This window comes from Maniola hyperantus, chromosome 12 (assembly GCF_902806685.2).
Source record: "Maniola hyperantus chromosome 12, iAphHyp1.2, whole genome shotgun sequence".
Lineage (NCBI taxonomy): Eukaryota > Metazoa > Arthropoda > Insecta > Lepidoptera > Nymphalidae > Maniola > Maniola hyperantus.
The window spans coordinates 10969898-10986816 of NC_048547.1; the positions used below are offsets into that span (position 1 = coordinate 10969898).

The 16919-nt window shown below is 36.0% G+C and overlaps 1 protein-coding gene across 8 annotated transcripts in view; it reads left to right on the forward strand.

The window, feature by feature from the left end:
• LOC117986928 (serine-rich adhesin for platelets) overlaps positions 1-15640 on the forward strand; it is a 96769-nt gene extending 81129 nt beyond the window's left edge. For 5 of the 8 annotated variants that reach the window (XM_034973886.2, XM_069502261.1, XM_069502262.1 and 2 more), the window contains exons 17-22: positions 3637-3811; positions 6532-6558; positions 7960-8091; positions 9468-9587; positions 10012-10067; positions 13045-15640. In XM_034973886.2, coding sequence (XP_034829777.1) covers positions 3637-3811; positions 6532-6558; positions 7960-8091; positions 9468-9587; positions 10012-10067; positions 13045-13690 — 1156 coding nt within the window. In that variant the 3' untranslated portion in view covers positions 13691-15640. Of the gene's footprint in view, positions 1-3636; positions 3812-6531; positions 6559-7959; positions 8092-9467; positions 9588-10011; positions 10068-10900; positions 11542-13044 lie in introns of all 8 variants that reach the window. The other 3 variants (XR_011237394.1, XM_069502266.1, XM_069502264.1) reach the window with 3 other exon arrangements.
• Positions 15641-16919: the final 1279 nt, after the last annotated feature.

The following is a 16919-nucleotide window of genomic DNA, read 5'->3' on the forward strand; positions in this document are numbered from 1 at the left end:
CCATTTTTAAAAATCTTGTATTTTACAATATATTATATTATCTATACTTATAATTATAAACAATAAAGTTATACAATAAAGTTTTCTGATTGTGGCCGCAAATACGTTGAACCAACAACAAATCTAGAAACTGTGGCATAAATGTTTAAAATTTTGCAAGTTTAGACCGCTTATGGGCTATTAAAATTACGAAATTGCACTGTTTCATCTATTTCCTTCACGCTCTATTGCTTCTTGTCGTAATGGAATAAATGTAATGTTTTGCTTTAACTTATCTTTTGAGGAAACCTAAAGAAACATGCATGATACCTTATGGCAGTAAACACTTCAGCTGACTTGTCATAGCCGCTATTGTTGTAAGTAGGTCGGAATCTACTATTTTATTAATAACTAGCTTATTCCCGCGACTTCGACCGCGTGGACTACACAAATTTCTAGCCCCTATTTTACCCCCTTAGTGGTTGTATTTTCAAGAATTCTTTCTTAGCGGATGTCTACATCATAACAGCTCTTTGCATGCTAAATTTCAGTCCGATTCGTCCAGTAGTTTGAGCTGTGCGTTGATAGACAGTCAGTCTCAGTCAGATTTTCCCTTTATATGTATAGATTACATCTAAGATGAAGCAACAAGGTCTTCTACTATTACAATATTTTCTCGTTATACATCAGTACCTGAAATTGATATTATATTACTCAATTTCAAGTGTTTATCCTGAAATTATTTCCATGTCAAATATCGATCCAAAATGATAAGTTATAACAGGTGAATTTAATCAACGCTCAAGTCATTGTTTTTGAAATTGAGTTTTATCCGTTGTTATCTGATAACAGACAATTTGTTAGCATACACATTTTAATAAAAAGCAGCATTCAATTTCTCGAACTCAATAAAAACAAAATATAAATTTAAATCACATGATTCCTTACTTCTAATTATTCAAAACAGCACTTGTATTTGGATTTATTTAGTATAGTTTTCAACAAACCTCAAACAGTTGTCAGCCCAATTAAGCACAATTTGTTTCACGAATATCACGTAGTCCTACCCTCCTCACACCTACCTACTACGAACGAAGCACGAATTCAATCTTCACGGAAGCAAAAACTCTTATACTTACATAATTATTAATATTGATAAGTATGGGTTATACTTAAATATTTTCCAAAATCAAAGCAGAAATCTGATAAGGTAAACCTACTAAGCCAGTCTACTGTCTAATGAAGGTCATAGTAGACATCTAAACAGATGCTTTCTTTCTTTTCTAATATTATGTTTATACTGATTCAAGACTAGTCATTGCCATTTCTTAGTCTGTCGTTGCATATAAAACTAGATCTGCAGCAACTAGGTTTTTTTATATCGTGCTCTTGTTGCTCATGGCCACATCCTACCATCCAACTTGAATTTCTTAGCTCCAATATGAAACTTAATTCGTGCGAAATAAGTTCTTAGGTAAAATCTAAATATTATCGCGCTTCAATATAGAAAATCACTGAATTTTAGATAGAATAAAACTGTCCATGTATTACATAATGGGTAGGTACAATTTAAATGCTCACCAAAATATTTTTTAGACCCTAAGACTAAGTATCAAGTAAAATATGTTAACTTCAAATAAAATAACCCCTCTCTTTACCGAAGTGCCTAAAGAACAACGCTTTAAGTTCCAAAATAATTATACACTCATCAGAATAATTATTGAACGTGTTGTATTTATATTCTTTTTGCCTACCAAAATGGATAAATGCTCACCAAGATTTGGTGAGCATTTATCTTGTTTCCCTGAAATCAAAATGACAGTTCTTAGTTAATAGATTTAGTGTAATCAAATTATATAATATTACATAATTTATAAAGCTTGTAAAATCTAAATATTCAAAATAAAGTTGAACATAACACAAGCTAATGTTGATTCTGTTGCCTCTCAGTTACAATTAAAAATAAAATTAGGTCGTTCCACTTCGCAAATTAGCCTTCTAACTGACGCGACACGCCCTGCGATATGATATGTTTATAGGACTGTAGTTTATTCTGCCCATTTGAATTAATGTAATTTTTTGCCTTACGAAGAAGACAATAAATTGATGAAATGAACGATTATCAGATTCTTATTACCAAGAAATATAATGAACATGTCTGCAAAACTAGAAACAAATTGAAAAGTCGTCGTCTTGAAAAAAAATAGACTTTGTATTTGACGTGAGATTTTATACACCTTTATTATCTGTTATCTCCCAAAGCCACCATGATTCAAACAAACGTTCCTTCCAGTGTTGAGGACGATACGTAGAGAAACTTTCAGATTTTATACAAAATGGAAGGTCTGGCACGCGCTGGCTCTCTCTCTACTATACTAGGTGAATTTAGTGAAGTAAATTGTATTCATAAAACTTCCTGCGTAACTTATTGAAATCCCTACAAATGCTCAAAATGGGAAAACAAATGCTTAAAATGGGAAAACAAATGCTCAAAATGAGAAAGAGGAACCAATTCCAATTTTAGAAACATAACTTAAACAGTAGTGCACTTGCACCAACCCACGTAATAATATTATAACATCAACCCGACGACTACTTTATGCTCTAAAGAACAAGTTTTGTCCTTGCCTTGTATGCTAATCCAAACTAAGGCCAAGTCGATCTGACTATTGCGGCTTCCCTAGTAACTAGTACCTTGTGACGTTCATTGAACTGAAAAATAATGATTTGCCCTGTCTATAGAAATTTTAAATGAGAGCGCCAGGCCAGCCAACGCGAACGCTTCAATCAGACCTACATTATAATGTGATCAATTGCCTGTGACTCAAACAAAGTGTTTGCAACAAATCATCACGAACGCACGCGGCATATACCTACGTAAAATCACGGTGACTGATTACGTATAGTACGCGACAGGTCGAGGTTGTAATCAGATTGTCATCTCAACCTGTCACCTACCAATAAATCTTTAGATATCCGATATCCACTTTAACAGCTTCAATTTATTGTAATCGCAGCGATCTAAAGTTACATCCAACTGTCAAGAACAGCTTCTGCATGCTGCAGCAATATTTTAGAGTTTTTTTGCGACGCAACGTAATGTCACAATAATAGGTAGGGGTTAATGAAGAATACGGTATTTTACACCAAACGAGAAAAAATCTAAAAATGTATAAACAAGATATATAGTATTGGCGATCGAAAAATGTTAATTTCAGTTTATAAAATTATATAATGAATTTTATAATTCATTTGATTAAGATTTCATTTATTTATTTCTACAAAATATTCTAAACGCACGAAGATGATGATGCCATGATGAATTCCGACTGTGACGTCACATGGATTGAAGTTGTACAGTTGTTTACCAATCCGTGTGACGTCATGATAGCTCATGAATGTAAAAAGATGGCGGGTAGCGTTTTCGCGGCGAAATTTGAAATGGAAAATTTAAATGCATTTTTATAGCACTTATTGATTGAATCACTTTAGGATCATACATATATATACTTTTCAAAAAAGGGTAAAATACCCTATTAGAGGGAGGTGTGCGCCGCTTTGACGATCGGTACAGGAAAAAATTACAGATTATGCTGAATTGTGCAAAAATTTACGTGTCACAATTTACTGAAACATAATATCTCTGTTTGTCTCCAGGGCCAGTCTTCCCGTCCGCACAGCTCGTCTGCTGCAACGCTCGCGCACGCAGACGCCGTCCGACGCCGGCGTCAGCGACGGCAGCACGTCGCCCGCGCCCGCCCCGTCCTCGCTACTACAGGATGTCGTCGACATCAAGACTTTGCTTTTGCAACTCAAGCGGGTCCTACAGGAGGTCGGTTACCTACTAAGCTACTCTGCATGAATTATTCCGTTACGGCCGAAGCACTGCAGTACCATTTAATTATCTATTGTTAATAGCATCTTACGAATTTTATTAAGTATCTGGCTGTTTTGTGACTTTGCTACAAGGACAAATACCTATAAAACTCAAGATGCTCTTAGCTTTAAGATGCCTTTTCAGTGTTCGAGATTGTCTTTTTATTATTTTGATAAAGTTTAGATTTTCCACATCCATTTTGCCATTTTACAGGTCTAGTTTTTTAATTCATAATCTTTTGACAAATAATAATCTTATTAAGTTATTGCATCTCTCGTAGATCCATCACCTATATAATTATAGTCAATAAATTTTAGGTGGGTGGTAAGCAGGTAATCTATAATGAAATTTTGTTTGTTTTTTCTGGTGTTTTAGTTAAAAATATAGATTCCTGTGGCAAGGATTCATTTCAAAACAAATTCTTTGCCCAATTAGACAAGTATAATAAAACTTTATGCTTAGAAACACACTCGTTTGTGAAAGCTTACCAGAGTCCAGAACGTAGAAACATAAAAAAGCTGTGTGTAAAAAAAGTATAAAGGTATTGACATAAATTGGATTTACGAATAGAACAAAGAACACTCAGTAATTATTACTTTTTACAGTCTTACAAGTGCAGACGGCGTTAAGATTTTTTATGAGTTTAGAAATTTCCACTAGGTTCGAATTCAGTTACGTTTTGATGTGTAAAAATTAGAAATCAAAATTAAAATGGCGTGTCTAGCCTGATCGTGATATAACAAATATTAGGCATAAAAATCATTATTAATGCCACGGCTTCCTCATATTTGTGTTTTGTTTCTAATTGAGATTTTCTAAAACATTGATTTTATTGTTCTAGTATAATAATCCGTCAAAAGACTAAAAGGATTAATTTAATTCCATAAGCGCAGCTCTCGTTAGAATTTCGCGTTTTAATTATAAACATTGCTAATGAGTTCACTCAAATGTATCCTAAGCGAAGCGTAATTAAAATTATTTGGAACAGATGCTACTTTCTGCAATCCTGTACAAAAGTGCGAGTGCAATATTATTATAATCATTTGTTTTACCTAGAGAAAGTTGAGATTCCTACTTTATTACGTTTTTGATTCGTTTAGATGCACAAGGCCAAACGCAAAATGCCCAAATTAAAATTGTAGCGTTTTGCGATAATCAAAGATTGATTTCGCAAAATACCAAACAGGCATAACACCAAAATCGCAAAACGCCAAAATAGAAATGTTTGGAAATATTAACGTTTTGATTTAGTAAGTATAATAGAAATATAGACATTAATGCCCAAACTTTACTGCGATGTTTTTAAATTAAAATTTAGAGAAAGGAGCAAATTCAAATTCAAACATTTTAAATGACTTGCTTTGATGAAATAAGAGCCAATTCACGCACATAATGGATCCGCATAATATTTTATTACTTTCGTAATAAAGGAAGATAATATTGTAGAAATCATAAAGTCATTAAAAAGATCCGTAATTTGATTGTGACATGCATTATATTCTAATCAAGTGGAACTGTATAATTAGTAAGAGTATCTAACGTTTTATTAACAGTTAGTAACGAGTAGGTACTAATACATAATGCTAATCAATTCAGATCTTAACTCGTTCAAAGACAATCATGGGAAAATTACTTGTTCCATGTGGGTAGTGCTTTAGATGATTGAACCTTGATTTTGTAATAAACTCACGTAGCTGGTCTGATCATAGCTTTTTATGATTTGCAACAAAAAGGCGTAGTCAGTCACGACTTTTATCAAAAATTATACATTACATTAGTCTTAACTCTTATGGTTCAACTAGCATATTATGCTCGCGACTTCGTTCGCGTGGACTGCACAAATTTCAAACCCCCTTAGGTGTTGAATTTTCAAAAATCCTTTCTTAGCGGATGCCTACGTCATAATAGCTACCCGCATACCAAATTTCGGCCCAATCCGTTCAGTAGTTTGAGCTGTGCGTTGATAGATCAGTCAGTCAGTCAGTCAGTCACCTTTTCCTTTTATATATTTAGATTATTATTTACCTACATGCTGTGGAAATGATGAACGAAGGCAATTTTCATTTCGTAAAGGTTAAGATCTAAAATATACCTACCGTTATTTTTACAACTTACTTAACTTGGTAGAATTAGAATTAGAGTTTGCTCCTTCTCATGATTTGATTGGATTGTCAGTCTCATGTGATTTCCAATTATTCTTTAGTTAGCTATACCTACCAGCTACTACTGATAACTAGATCGACTTGGTGAAGATTAAGCAAGCAGAAACCTATCCTTAAAGTTTTTCTTATTGTATTCAATATTTAACTGGTCAAACTTCCTTGAATTTCTGAATCTCTTTCCTATCTTCAATTTCGATAATTGATAAAGGGTTTATAATTTTTTTTTATAAAAGGGTTTATTAAATTAAAAGAAAGGGTGACAATCCAATATTATTAAAACCAGAGCAGATGCAAAATATGACTCACCTACTCTTATACCTAGACTAACTCTACTTACTTTAAGTTTTTCATGTGAATGGCATTTAATTACTACACGGTCTTTTCTTTATTATGAATTTCTACTGTGAATGCTGATTTTCTATTTGTTTTTGCTTATATTGCACATTTGTTTTGTTTTGTGTTGTAACTGTTTATGTTTTCGTTGCATTGCCTTGTTTGCCGCACGCATCGCAGCCCGGGGAGGAGCATCATTCGATGAGTGTAAGTAACCAACTCAGTATGATGAGTCTGGCTCTTTTATTTAAATTACTATTACTGCTTGAACTTTAAACCGGTTGAAATACCTGGTCAGCCGTTAGGGGCGTGTGCATACATGAGACCTACTGGTAAAATGAGTAGATATTGAGATAGGTAACTAATATCATGAAGTAGGTGTACTTACTTATTTATTTTTTGTTTTTATGTAAGGAATAATAAATATTTTTTTATATGATAGTTCTTATTAATTTTCTTTGCTTCATAATATGGTTCGGTTCAAAGTTCTGTAAAGGAGAAAATTAAAAGTTCACCGACTTTTGCAGAGATGCGCGTGTTTAAGTGGCTTTGGCGGCAATAAGTGTGTTAACCACCCTCCACATAACACAGGCTTTCAGAACAAAGGAACAACACGACACAAACTTTCTTCTATACTGATATGAAAGAAGAGGCTTTCGTGTCCCAATTTCTAGGTCTTATATATGTAAGACAACTAGTGTCTCTTATGCTACGTCTGCGACTTTAGCACCGCCGCGCCGGTTTGGAATAAAGATTATTTTGAGAAGAGCCAGCAAGAAACTCAGTAGTTGCTCTTTTTAATGCATACACAGGGCCCTCTTTCCCACTGGGTACTATGGGAACATGCCCAGGGCCCACGATCGATAGGGGCCCACTAGTCCCTGCCAGATCACCAAACTATAACCGACCGACCGATATTTTTTTACCGAAAATCTAGAACGTGACTCTACTTTCTTTGCCTATTCTAAGAAAATAGTACCTACTCTGTCAAGATCATAGGGGCCCCATTATTCTAATGTGCCCATGGCCTCCAATAGGATAAAGATGGCTCTGTACATACACCATCTTTAGGGCAACTGGTGAGCTAAGCCGGTTGCTTCCACGCATTTCGGCACTAAGGAAGTCATCGATTGTATGATAGCCTCGACTTAATAAGTGTGTTTTATACAATGTTTTTGTGTAATGGCAAAGCTATTTGTAAATAAGTATGTAGTTACAAATGTATCCGTTAGTCCATTGCTGTATTGCGTTTATTCATCTAGTAATACCCAATTGACTGCTGTAAGCGGTTCTGCGAATGAGTCAATTTACGCATTCAAGTTTAACGGACCTTAAAGCAGTGTAGATCCTCGCAGCGAGTTTTCACGCACGCCAGCTAAAACGCAAACATTTATCATGTTTATTGTACTAATTATACGAAAACATTGCTACTCTCTTTTACATCATCATGGCTAGGATACTCAGCTACGTGGGTACTAGGTACCCATTTAAATAGGTGCTTACTTTTGTTTGGAAAACATTATTGAAATAGTGTATAAAACACCCTTACCTCACCTCTGATCAACATCAACAAAATCAGTATATAATGAGGGTACTTCTATATTGCAGAGTGAAACTCTCGACCCGTTGCTGGCGGCGTGCGCGGAGAGCCCCGCGCGCGGCAACGGGCGCCGCCCCCCCGCCTCGCCGCTGCACCCCGACGCCTGCGCTGAAATGCGACGACAGATAGTCTACCTGCAGGTAATAAGACGAGATACCTCCGATGAAAGACGCCCAAGCACGTCCTTAACGACCTCGACAATGTAATTAAGATCAACAATGCATCCTAAGTATCTTGTAGGCCAATACACATCCACGACGTCTTCACGTCTGACGACGTCCCCATTTCTAACATCAATCGAACGTGGACTCACGCCATGGTCTCGGTGGTGTACGGACTAGTCAAATTTAACCAACCCACGTGCCCCAACCACATGAGTAGATTATCTACTCATGTATCCCAAGTCCCAACGCCATCTTGAGCCGTGGTCTGAACCTCACAGAAGGCGGCCTTAAGACGTTGCCCCCCGATCTCTTCGAGTTTCAGGGTGCTCAGGGCTCACCCTCAGACCTGGCTTCTGTATACCTAACAGTGTCCAACCGGAGGTTCGGTTGTGTTCTAAATTTCAATTTTTAGCTGGAGGTTATTTCATTAATTCTATATGGAACAGCTTCTGGTTCTATATGGAACAGATCTAAAACCAAATCTATATTATGTCAGCAGCAGATACGAACAATTAGTCACTGTGCACTAGGTTTATAGGTCGCTTAGTTTAAACGCTAATTGAAGCGAGTTTCTATACTGTCATCAATCAACTATAATTAAACACCACACCCTAGCGGTAGCGTCGGACGCAAGTGAAACAAACCTAATAAATACTATGCACTATATAATGATATTATTCGTAAAGCATTTAAAAAATGAGAGTAGTTTCGTTTGCACCTATCATTTTCTAGCTAGAAGAGTGTACGTTTACGGGTGGGCATTGTGCAAGTGTTCTTTGGAAAAATTGATACCGTTCTCCGCGTCGCGTTGCATTGGCATGATCTGCGCAGTGGGTTATATATTATATCGATCTACCTGTTCGGTTTATTTTTGATGAATTTGTATGCCTACCTAGACATAACTTGGTATTATTTAAATGATATGATAAGCGCGCTTACAAAAATTCTGCAAAATTTTGTGATTTTTGGAAGCTTAAATAAAAACACGATTGAATTCAATCTCCTCTGAAAAAAAATTGAAAACTGCTCTAAATTTTGATTTTTTAATTTTAATCGGAAAAAGTAATTAAGTAGGTATAAATGTTTCCGTTTTTTTAATATTATGAGGATTATAGCAAATTCCAAAAACTTCATCTAATTTGTAAGTGGCCCTACCGCGGTTGTTTGACAGCTACAATGTCACGATCGCAATCATCTCTGATTGGTTAATGCTCGCTCACTATTGGCCACAATGCATTGTTGCAACAAGAATCGCACAAATTCAGCCAATCAGAACAATTGAGATTGTAATAATGATTGATGCAGGTTTTAGACAATCGCCCTATGTAATAGGTGTATTGTATCGCTTCCAGGGTCAACTAGAAGAGCGCGACCGGCTGGTGCGGGTGCTGCAGCAGCAGATGCTACGCATGGCAGAGAGCCACGAGCCGCGCAGCGACGACACCTGCAACGTCGCCACGCAGACTGATAGGGTAAGTGTACCTACCCACTTACGAATTCAAACTTGTATCTTAACATTTTGAAGTAAAGCCTTTTTACGGATGTTTGTGATTAGGACCAAAGTGGTAAAAAGTGAATCAACCGAAACGAACGCTTTCATATTTTACGTCGGAGCCTTAATAGCTCAACTGGTAAAGGAGTGGACTGAAAACTGAAAGGTCGACGGTTCAAACCCCGCCCGTTGCACTATTGTCGTACCTACTCCTAGAACAAGCCTGACGCTTAGTTGGAGAGGAAAGGGGAATATTAGTCATTAGCAGTTATCATGGCTAATATTCTTTTAAAAAAAAGTGAAAAAAAATTGTAATCTTCATCAGCTCACTCTTATAGCACTTTATAAAATGTTATTAATCAATTGTATCTTATGAGGCATTTATGAGACGTTTAATATTTCAGTTGCGGCCGCCGATCGGCACCACACTAGCGAGTTCTGAAAATTCCGGTTTAGTGAGGTAACCTGTTTAAAATTATTATAATAATTATTATCTATTTATCATTAGTTCCCGAAATATTTAGTGTCATTTGCTTTATAATTATCATGCTAAACCCATAACTAGTCCTCTATTTATCCATTCATTCCGTATGATATACCTTTATCTATTTAGCCTTATTTCTTCCGCATTCTATTTTAGATGATGTATAATTGATTTATACAGTTCGAAAGCATTTCTTCATCAGTATAAAACATGATTTAAGTTGTTGTATCACACTGTCACTGAATTCAAGTCATCTTTATATACTTACGTAAAGTACGCGGCAGAAAGTAATGTACATCGACCTTTAGAAGGAGATAGCAGATTTGTAGAGCGTTGTCTCTGTCGTTGAGACCGACAAAACGTCAAATATAGATATGAGTGACAAAGACAACGCTCTACAAAGCCGAATCGTCATTCTAAAGGCCAGAAACAGCTGAAAACGGCAAGCGGCGCAAGTATGCCTCTCTTATAGAGAGTTTCATTTTTGTGCCGTTTGCCGTGGAGACCCTGGGGCCATGGAGTCTTAGTGCAAAAAAAAATTTTACGAGACATTTCACCGCGATTAATAGCCTCATCTGGTGACAGAAGGGCTGGCTCATTTTTTGCGCAACGGATCAGCCTGGCTGTCCAGCGCGGAAATGCAGCCAGTATTCTTGGCACCATTCCACGCGGTCATGATTTATATAGTAATTAGATAAGGCTAGCTTTAAGTTTTATTGTAAAATTCTAAAGGCCGATGTACATTACTTTCGGCCGCGTACTGTAGTTCCCTTTCATAGTTTCTACGACTCATGTATTTGTTGTTTTAGGTTATACTTCGCTTCGGTACAATCACTGAAATCATTATTACACATGTTGCACACATCAATTTTCGTAATTTACATAACGTATACCCCCTCATATTGTTCATCGAAATGTAAGGAAAAATTCACTTCGATAGCAAAATATTCGATGTCTAAAATCCAATGCCTTGCAACTCATTCACGAAGTTCAAAATGGGTTATGTCTTTCAGAGATTACATGAATAAGAAAATGACATTCACACCCACTTCCATGTGCAGAATCACTCTTATTTTAACACCATATTTTACTGGTATCTTCATTTAAATTTATTTCATAAACATAGCATTATTATCATAAAACATTTATGTAGGCAAAAATGTTTCTACCTCTTAATATATTCCGTTAGTTACTTTTTCTTAATTATGTTCTGTCACTAACCTTGGGGTCAACAAAAATAAGCCTAATTTTTTTTTAATTCATTCAATCCTAAATTATAATTTGAATTTTCGCCGCACCGTTTCCCCTTCAGTCATTTTTGTAATCATACCGTTCTAATTCCCTCACATGCTGCTTTCGATTCGATTTGGATTTGATAAATTGAAAATGTTTGGATTTTGATGGGAGCAGTTTTCACTTGGGTGGTTCGAGGGTTCGTCCGTCGGATCAGGTAGCGTGGATCGACTGCTTGCTCGCTCTTTGCCTGTTGTGCTCAATCAATGTGCTGTGCTTGCTGCATCTTTTGTACAAAAGCTCTGAAGACGTTCTTATTGCTGACATAGACATGGACGAATATTGTCACAGTTACCTCACATTACCTAAGTGATTTGTTAAATAGCATGATTGTGTGTCTTTGAATTGAGTGTCTTTGAATGATCGGGTCTAACTCTAACCTTTGCCTTATAACGTTTTATTTAGGGAACCACACTATAAAATGTCTATTGAGATTTTCTTGAATCTGTGGTGTCCATCCAGTTCGCAATTAAATAAAGCTATACAATAAATTTCAAGCGGCCTCCGCATGATTTCGATACACTAGTAATATCAATATATTTATATTTTTTTATATTTACCTTTGTTCAAGGGATATTATATTATATTCATATTACAATGCTAAAAATAATTTTGTACATTTTGAACTAAATATTTTTCAAAATTTGCGATACGCTTTTTATACATACTTAATAGAAATGAATTATCAATTAAGTACAATATATAAAATAATACCTATGTATTATGTATTCCAATATAAGGTACAAATGAAATGAATATATTATTTTTCTTATTCTTATGCTAGGTATAATACCTACATAATGTACATAATAAACCTACGCACAATACATACCCATTCACTTTCTTCAGTCTGTGACCCATATGTGAACCCTATAGTTATGATAGGATTTTTGTATTTGTGTGTTGTGATTTGTCCGTACTTAGTAGTGTGGTTTTATGTTACTGACAATTTGCATCTAATCTGTGACTTACCTTGATTATGAGATTGTATATGTGTTACACGCTGCCACACCAGAACGTAAAGGTGAGAAAATTAATAAAAACACCACAATTAAAACATAAACTACTTGAACACAAAACATATTTTGTAGATATATAGAAAATATTAAGAGAAGTTTCTCTAACGCACTCTCCATAGTAGGTACGCGACAGGTCAAGATGGCAATCGGCGTGGGGACGCCCCGCTCACCCGCACAGTCCCAGCGCTAGCCCGGTGTGGTATATCGCGGGTAACGTGCGGGTGTGTGGGGCGTCCCCCCGACTCATACCCCGATTGCCATCTCATATTAATCAAAAATACATTCTATAAATACCTAAATATCTAAAATTCTGTAAAAATGTGTAGTTTCAAAGTTACACGGGTTCATAGATTTGTATGTAAACCTTTGAGCCCATATAACTTTAAAATTACACATTTTTACAGAAATCTGGAAAACCACAGACACACATATTAATTTCTAGAACGTGTCTACTCATAAAGTTTAATTTGTTAATATTCAACTGAAAACCAAACTACGTTTGTCTGGCCTCTGGAACACTTTACGAAAAAACTCCTCTTAAAACTAAGCTCTTTGTATGATTTTGAAACTAATCATAACGATGACAATATAAAACATAGCGATAAAATAACATTCTAATAAATTTTCTTTTGTACGCACAGTTGGAATGAACAAGCTAGTGGGAAGAAGCTGCCGTCGTATAGTGAAGCACAAAAGACAAAGAGGCCTGTCTCCAACGGGACCGTGAAATGTCAGTGCGGTGCGAGGAAAGTGAACGGTGTGACCAACGACGACAACAGACTGACTGACAAAAGAACGGACTCGGTTCAGCTTAAGTCAAATAGTCGAGTCGGATCCAAATACCTTCAAGCCTTAGCCACCAATACAGAAAGTAGAAGATACATCAAACGCGACTCTTCGGTAGGCGAGAAGTCTGAGCGGAAGAACCTCTATTCGGGTCGATCCCGATCCATAGAGAACTTCCACAACCAGCACTATCTGACAACTGAGCCGTTGCTATCCAAAACTGCCGTAATAGAAGAATTTTCGATCAAACATCATACATCGTATGGTGACTTGTACAACGGAAGGATAAGTAGCAAGGAAAGCGTGAACGGCAACAGACACAGTCCAAGTTTGAACGGTCAATCGACGGACACGGATTACAGTTCCGACGGGGGATACAAGTCCCTTCCCTCGTCGATAAACTATAATGGTTGTTCGCCCAAAAAGGTGAGCGGCATACCTCGGAGGTCCATTGAACAAAGACTAGTTTCCCCAAAACAGGTCAGAGCAAGCGCAATTTAAATCCACACATCGACTTCATCGTGATTGACTACATTGCAGGCCAATATAATGATCACCAGTATATTAAGATGAGTAACGAAACGAACCTCGGTGAAGTCGATGGGATAACTGTGATGTTTTGTAAACTTGTGTAAGGTTCTCGGGATCATGATAGACGACTGAGTTGTTCTCATGACGAGATTTAAGTTGCTTAATTTCGATTTCACGATGAATACGTGAACTAACTTATACGACGATGTGTTAATTCAGGGTATAAGCTATATCCATTTCTAAATCAAATCGGTTCAGTCATGGTGGCGAGAAGGAGTAACAAACAAACTTTCATATTTATAATATCAGCAAAGTATGTAACTTATTCTCGAGAATCAGACACAGCTGTGCCATCGTCGAATGCTATAGCCTATAACAGTCAAAAAAACGCTAGTGCTGCCTGTTCGCATTTAAATTAAGTACTCGCGAGGCTTAAATTAAGATTTTACTTTTGGATGCCAAATTATAATCTTAATATCTTTAAGATTTACTACTATATTCAGAATTGAATATATCCATTTTGAATGATTGACATGAAATGTTTATTGTTTCGTTTCGTAGCAGATTGCTTTGCGCAATTTTTTTTTTGTTTTTTTTTATTACAATAAGCTATCTATTTGACCCCTGCTGTACATTACAGTTAGCGGATTAACTCGACAAGGAGCTATTTTTTGTAGAGTTTAATTTACAAATTTGTATACAGGCGGTAAAAAGTTATCTTAGATTTTCTATTGTAGACATAATAGTAGATGAAGCTGTAAGATGTGATAAGGGTGGCTGTAAGTACTTGACTTTAATTTCTGTCATCCATACCTTTGAATTTGTTGATGAATTGTATAGTTTCAAAGAGTTTCTCAGAATCTGTAATTTATACCTTTTCCCATACAAAGTTTAGACACAGGAATAGTTAGGTATCAAATAGGTGCAAACTAACACGCTTATAAGGCATTTTTATATCCCCAATGTCATTTTGAAAGCATTTGTCTAATGGATTTTAATGTTAAATGTATTTTAGTGTTTTGAATATAGTGAAATTGTAATCTTCCATAATTGAACTTTAATGTTAACTTAATCACTGACCGGATCTCTTGTAACAATTGAAGTAGACACGCCTAACTTATGATTAAGAAATTTACTACTTATTACATCAATTATATTTGTGATCATAATGAGTTGAATTAAGATTTCGTTATTACTTATTGAGTTTTGTATTTTGATTTCTATATTAAATGTAATATTATTCAGTTATAAGTTTATGGATTAGATTGCTCTACCTAGTACATATAGAAAACATTATAAAAACATGCCAATGCACCTATTTATAATTATCCAATTTTTCAATAAACTTTATACTGGAAAGCCGGCGATAGTCGCAATGTTCATGGGTGGTGGTAATCACTAAGCATCGGATGACTGGCTTGCTCGTTATTTAGGTATACATATATTTTTAAAAAACATTATTAAGTAATTATGATTGAAGAAAGGCCGATGTTGATTAACCAGCTTCGTTACCAGCATACAGATTATTAGAAATGGAAAGAGACAGAATGATTCGTCCTAAGTACTAAATAGAATCTATCAAATACGGGACGACTCGTGTAAAGAGTTCAATAGGAGGGTTTCAGCATCGGCTCGATATTCTCATGTAAATAAGAGAAAACCAGTGTTACAAGAGCTCTGGCAGGTCGTAACCCAGCGAAATGCGAAAGCATAACATCCTATATTGATACCTAGTGTTATCGTACTATAGCGTCATGCATACGCATACAATTGTGTACTTAAGCTACTTATGTCGGTTCATTGCGTTATATCGCTCCTCTATTAGTTATATAAGTCAAAGCCCACTAGCTTTAGTAACAAAATATTATAATAATTAATTTAAAAATCGATATTTGTTTCAATAAATAACTTTAATTTTGACATCGTTTTTTATTTCATTAAAAAATCGTGCGGATGGGCAGACCTCACACACCTTTGAGAACATTATGGAGAACTCTCAGGCATGCAGGTTTCCTGATTCCTCACGATGTTTTCCTTCACCGTCAAAGCAAGTGATATATAATAATTGCTTAAAACGCACATAAGTCCGAAAAGTTACAGTCGAGTGCCCGGGATCAAACCCTGACCCACCGTATAAGAGGCCGACGTCTTAACCACTAGGCTATCACCGCTTCTTACCTATACAAAGCTACAAAAAAGCTAAAACTCAGACTAAAAAATCCTTAAATTGATGAAAAGATGACGTACGAATACCTACGGTTTGTGTCTACGTAGCTAGGAGCATCGGAAAAGTAAAGTAAGTACCTAATAACTATGTTATAATACTCTGACTCTGAGTAGACCAATTGACCATATCAGTACTCTTATTATAAATGCGAAAGTGTGTTTGTTTGTTGGTTTGTCCTTCAATCACGTCGCAACGGATTGACGTGATTTTTTGCCTGGGTATAGATAAAGACCTGGCGAGTAACATAGGCTACTTTTTATCCCGGAAAATCAAAGAGTTCCTACGTGATTTTTAAAAAACTTATATTCACGCGAATTCGCGGGCATCAGCTAGTTAACTAATACATTCTTATTTCTGCTGTGAATGTAATGTTCCGAACGCAAATTACATAATCTACAATATTATAACGATTATGCATACGTGAGGAACCTACTTAAACAAATTACTTCTCATTTTATCTCTTTGTGTTGACCTACTTTACTTATTAGGCAGATATCTACCAAATTGTTATAAAGAGCCAGTGCGTGCCAGACCTTCGTTATTTTATAAAAGCTGAAAGTTTCTTTGCATATTGTACCCAACACAGGGAGGAATGATCAGCGACGATGATGAAGTTTGGACCATGATGTCTTTGGGAGATAACAAAGGTGTAAAAAATCTTACGTCAAGGCAGTTATAAAGTCTACTTAATTATATTTTTATATTTTCTTCGGAAAAATAAATAAGAAATCACGTCATGCATTGCCAGACACTTAGTGTAGTGGCAACCCCCTGCCAGACACCCTTAAACTTTAACAATTTATTAAACTGTAATAAATTGTTAAAGTTTACGGGTGCTCCCAAAGCCACCATGATCCAAACTTCACAGTCGCTGATCGTTCCTCCCTGTGTTGGGGACAAGACGCAGATAAACTTTCAGCTTTTATAAAATAACGAAATTCTGGCACGCGCTCGCTCTTAGTCCATTAATAT